The 4,292-nt window shown below is 47.2% G+C and overlaps 1 protein-coding gene across 1 annotated transcript; it reads left to right on the top strand.

Annotated features, from left to right (window-relative positions):
* Positions 1–6: 6 nt before the first annotated feature.
* Positions 7–2,058, top strand: PEX12 (peroxisomal biogenesis factor 12). The gene is made up of 3 exons (XM_009700943.1): positions 7–67; positions 394–938; positions 1,605–2,058. Exons 1-3 carry the CDS (start codon positions 29–31, stop codon positions 2,002–2,004), a joined length of 984 nt encoding a protein of 327 aa, XP_009699245.1. The 5' UTR covers positions 7–28; the 3' UTR covers positions 2,005–2,058.
* The last annotated feature ends 2,234 nt before the right edge of the window (positions 2,059–4,292 follow it).

Below are 4,292 nucleotides of genomic sequence, written 5' to 3' on the forward strand. Positions count from 1 at the left end.
CTTCGAGGCGGTGGCCCAGGACAGCCTGATGGCCGCCGTGAAACCCGCCCTCCAGCACCTGGTCAAGGTAAGGGCGAGGTAGGCCTGGGGTGAGGGGAGCAGAGAAGAGGAGAGGCCGACGGCGGCGTCCTCCTTGCAGGCCTAGGGGCAGCCGGACACTGAGGTGAACAGTGTCTTGAGGGTGAACAGTCTGTGGGGAAACTGCTGCAGAGGGGGGCCCTGGAGAGGCTGCGCAGCTCTCTGCCAAGCCGTGCATCGCCAGGGGTCACAAGCTAGCATAACAGTTTTGACCCACCCCACTCGCGTTATGAACTGGAGATATAATTTATAGCTACTGTGATTTAACACATGACTCCGCTTTCGGTTCCTTCCATTTTGTATCCATTTCAATAGGTGCTTGCTGAGTCCAATCCTGGCCGATACGGTTTCCTCTGGCACTGGTTTGATGAGATGTACGCCCTTCTGGACTTGCTGCTCCAGCAACACTATCTGGCCAGGTGCAGCGCCTCATTTTCTGAAAACTTCTATAGCTTAAAGAGGATACCGATAGGAGATTGCAGACAGCAACCTCTGGCCACTGCTGGCCTACCAAAGAGGCAGCACTGGAAGTCTCTCCTCTTGCTGGTTCTTGTTCCTTACCTCAAAGGAAAGCTAGAGAAACTGGTGTCCAGCCTGAAGGAAGAGGATGAGTACTCCATCCACCCTCCATCGTCATCCTGGAAGAGGTTTTATAGAGCCTTTCTAGCTGCCTACCCCTTTGTAAACATGACCTGGGAAGGCTGGTTTCTTATCCAGCAACTGTGCTATATCCTCGGGAAAGCTCAGCATCATTCACCCATGCTGCGGCTGGCTGGCGTTCGCCTGGTCAGACTGAATGCAGAGGATATCCAGGCCCTGGAGAAGAAATTGGCTGGAGCCACCTCAAGTCAAACACAGAGGTATGTCAGAACATGGTTTAGCTGCTGCTCTCTAGGGGGTTCTGTGGGTGCGTTAATTTAGAGTTGTTGCTGCAAGTAAAACTGTCTTGTTCTCCAGAAATTCTTCAACATTACCTCTGGCAAAATGCTCCAAAAGGGTATATCATTAGTGTAAATATGGAAACAAGTAGCAGGGATTAGCTTCACAAGACTTTGTTGTAATAAAATTGCAATGTTTGGGGGTCTTTTTTGGCACTCCAGCCTTTATCCTGTTCAGCCTTCACCTGCACTTTTCTAACAAGGGAAGTAGACCGCAACAGTATTGCTAGAAGAACTGAAACTTAGCTCTTTGATTTTTCTGAGCAGCAGCTAGTCATGACCTTAATGTCCTGTAAAATGATGATCCATGAGCAAAACGCTCTGTGGTCCAGGTCACCTCAATCCAAACTCTTCCAATTTAGACTTCTAAACAAAACAGGACTTGAAGCTTTCTTAAAATACAAAGAATCCGAGAGAAACATCCTAGCAGATGCATCATTACAAACATGGGATACGTTGACCAACTTAATTAGCATTAAGAAGCTGTATAAAACAGTGACTTTATCCCCAAGTCCTTTTTGTCATGGTTTGCAGATGGACAAATGTGTAGTAGTAACAATTTCTCCATACCTTCTCTCTCTGCTACAGCATTAAAACACAAGTGCAGTCAGCAGTGAGGAAAGCACTGGGTGGCATTGCCATCTCCCTGTCCACCGGGCTGTCCGTCAGTGTGTTCTTCCTCCAGTTCCTGGAGTGGTGGTACTCCTCAGAAAACCAAGAGACAATCAAATCTCTGACAGCGCTCCCAACTCCTCCACCCCCTGTGCACCTCGACCACGGGGCCAGCTCAGCTCTCTTACCCAAACTGAAGACCGTGTGCCCTCTGTGCCGCAAAATTCGCGTTAATGCCACGGCCCTGTCCACGTCCGGCTTTGTGTTTTGCTACCGCTGTGTGTACAGTTACGTGAAGACTCACCAGCGCTGCCCCATCACAGGCTACGCCACAGAGCTGCAGCACCTTGTCAAACTGTACTCTCCTGAGAGCTGAAAGGCCTCCCGGCGCTTACAGAGAGAGACATCTCTGAAGGTAGCGGCTGGGTAGCGCTGAGCCTAAATTTGCCTCTTCTTATGTCACATAAAAGACTTTTGACCACTCCAGCTCATCAGTGAGCTCTAAAGCTCCTTTGAACTTGGTGGTACCTCAGTTTTGCTGCCTTTGCAAATTCTGGTAAGGCTCTCTCCTTTGTTTATTAGCTGTTCAAGTGTCCTGTGACAGTTTCAGAGGGTTTGGACAGCCACAATCTGTTGGCCAACACAGAAATGCTTTCAAAGACCAACCGAAAGGGAAGAAACATTGATTTGGATAAGATGAATGCAGATGTGAGGATCAAAGAGCCTCACTGGTAGAAGTCCTGCTCGAGGGCATGAGCCAGCAAATTAAAGAGGTAGGGAAAATTCTCCAGGCGAGTTATTCGTCCCTCAGCAGCTTCCCCGTCACTCGCGCTGCCTGGGGCAAGCTCTGGCACTAGTGCTTGTCAAAGAGGTAGAGGCAGGCTTAAACCTCTGCTCTGATCATGCTGTTCTTCAGAGTCTCCCTGCGTTTTCGGGCCACTCACCTTTGAATTGAGACATCACACCCCTAATTCCCATGAAGAGTTCTAAATTATCTGCATGAGGGAGAAAAATGACAAAGCAGATTAAAGCAGCAACTGTGCCAAATGATGAGAGTTGTTTTTTATTAAATAAGTCTTTGCATCTGTTATTATCTGCTTTTATAAAGCAAAATTCTTTCTTGATCAAGACCTTAAATCTTTTCTGGTTATGGGAAAAAGAGAGTTTGCTCCTCTAGGGGCTCTATTTACGTAAGGGAGACTAGACTAAAGCTGCTTTCAACTTTGCAGGTGACAACAATGGATATAAGAGTATTTTGTAGGCTGAGCATCTTTAATGTCTGTGTTTAAGTACTACACTGCAATTATTCCAGTCCCGACCATGTAGCACATTCATACCATAACAAAGCATGCTTTCGTTGAACAGAGGAGAAAAGAAAACGTGTACATCATGGCTGGTTCTTGCTTGGCACCTGATTTTTCACGATGGAAGGTTTTTTCATGACTTGGCTCTGGGGAGCAGCAGTTAGCTACTCCAGACATCATGGTGACATTGCTTATAGAATACGGAGAGCAAAGTTTGCTGCACGAAGTCTTTTGCTGCAAAAGGTCTTTCCAGATTAAGAGATAAGTTCTAACATTTAATCCACTGAACCAGTCATCTCATTTTCCCCCCTACTTTAGCTCTGCCTCAGAAGATAAAAATCTCTAATATCCTCCCTCACCTGTAAGCAAGATAGCAAGGTTATTGAATAACGTGGAAAAATACAGTAATTTGCATCCTCCCAAAGATGCTCTGGAAAACACTGTAACAAATGAGATTTGTCTCCAATGCTTGTCTTAGCTCTATACAACTTCCAGACCCTTCTACCTCTGCCACTATGGAATAATAACAAAAATTGTCTCATTTCTTCTTTCTCCCGTCATTAAGGGATCCATAAAGACACCTCTCCTCCTTTTGAGAGCCAGTAAGAGCACACACATCTTGCTGAAAAAAAAATAAATAATCACATCAAGGTGCAAGATTGGATGGGATTTCAAATCACTTTTAACATAGCTGGCTTTGGGCTGGATATTAATTCACATCACTTGCTGTATCAGTTTTGCTTCATACATGGAGATCATCATTTCTGTGAAAAACCAGCATCCAAGATGCTCCACTGCTGCTGCACGGTCTTACAATAACCTGTCTGATTAGACAGACATGGGCCCGATTGTCCTCTTGACTCTAGTGCAACTGCTCATATTTAAATAAGGGCTGAAGTATTTGATGATTCAGTTTCAGGATAGGTTTACTGTCCTTTCATCCTTCCTGTACTTCCCAAATTATGTGTCTGCTGCTCAGCAAGAAGCTGGGCAGACCTGGGACCAGGGACTGAGCGATGCTGACTCACCCGCTAGCACCGCAGAGCTCTTGGGCAAGTTCTGCACCATCCTCCCCTCTAATCCAGAAGGATTCACTAACTTCTGAACAGCACAACCAAGTTGCCTCCACGCACGCTGCTCCAGGGCCTCCACACCTCCTTCTCCCAGGGTTAATCATTCTTCCTCTTCCCCAGAGGAGCCATCAGATGCCCACCTGTCAGGCCCTGGCTGCCTTCCACTCCCCCTCTCCCCACACCACGCTGCACAAGACCCTGTCCCTGCCAAACTTGGCTTTTGCCAACTCCACCCCAGCTCCGAGACCTGCACAGAACCACGCACATCTAAGCCTCGCAGTTCTGAA

The sequence above is a fragment of the Cariama cristata genome, unplaced genomic scaffold, assembly GCF_000690535.1.
Source record: "Cariama cristata isolate BGI_N322 unplaced genomic scaffold, ASM69053v1 scaffold33145, whole genome shotgun sequence".
In the NCBI taxonomy this organism is placed as follows: Eukaryota; Metazoa; Chordata; class Aves; order Cariamiformes; family Cariamidae; genus Cariama; species Cariama cristata.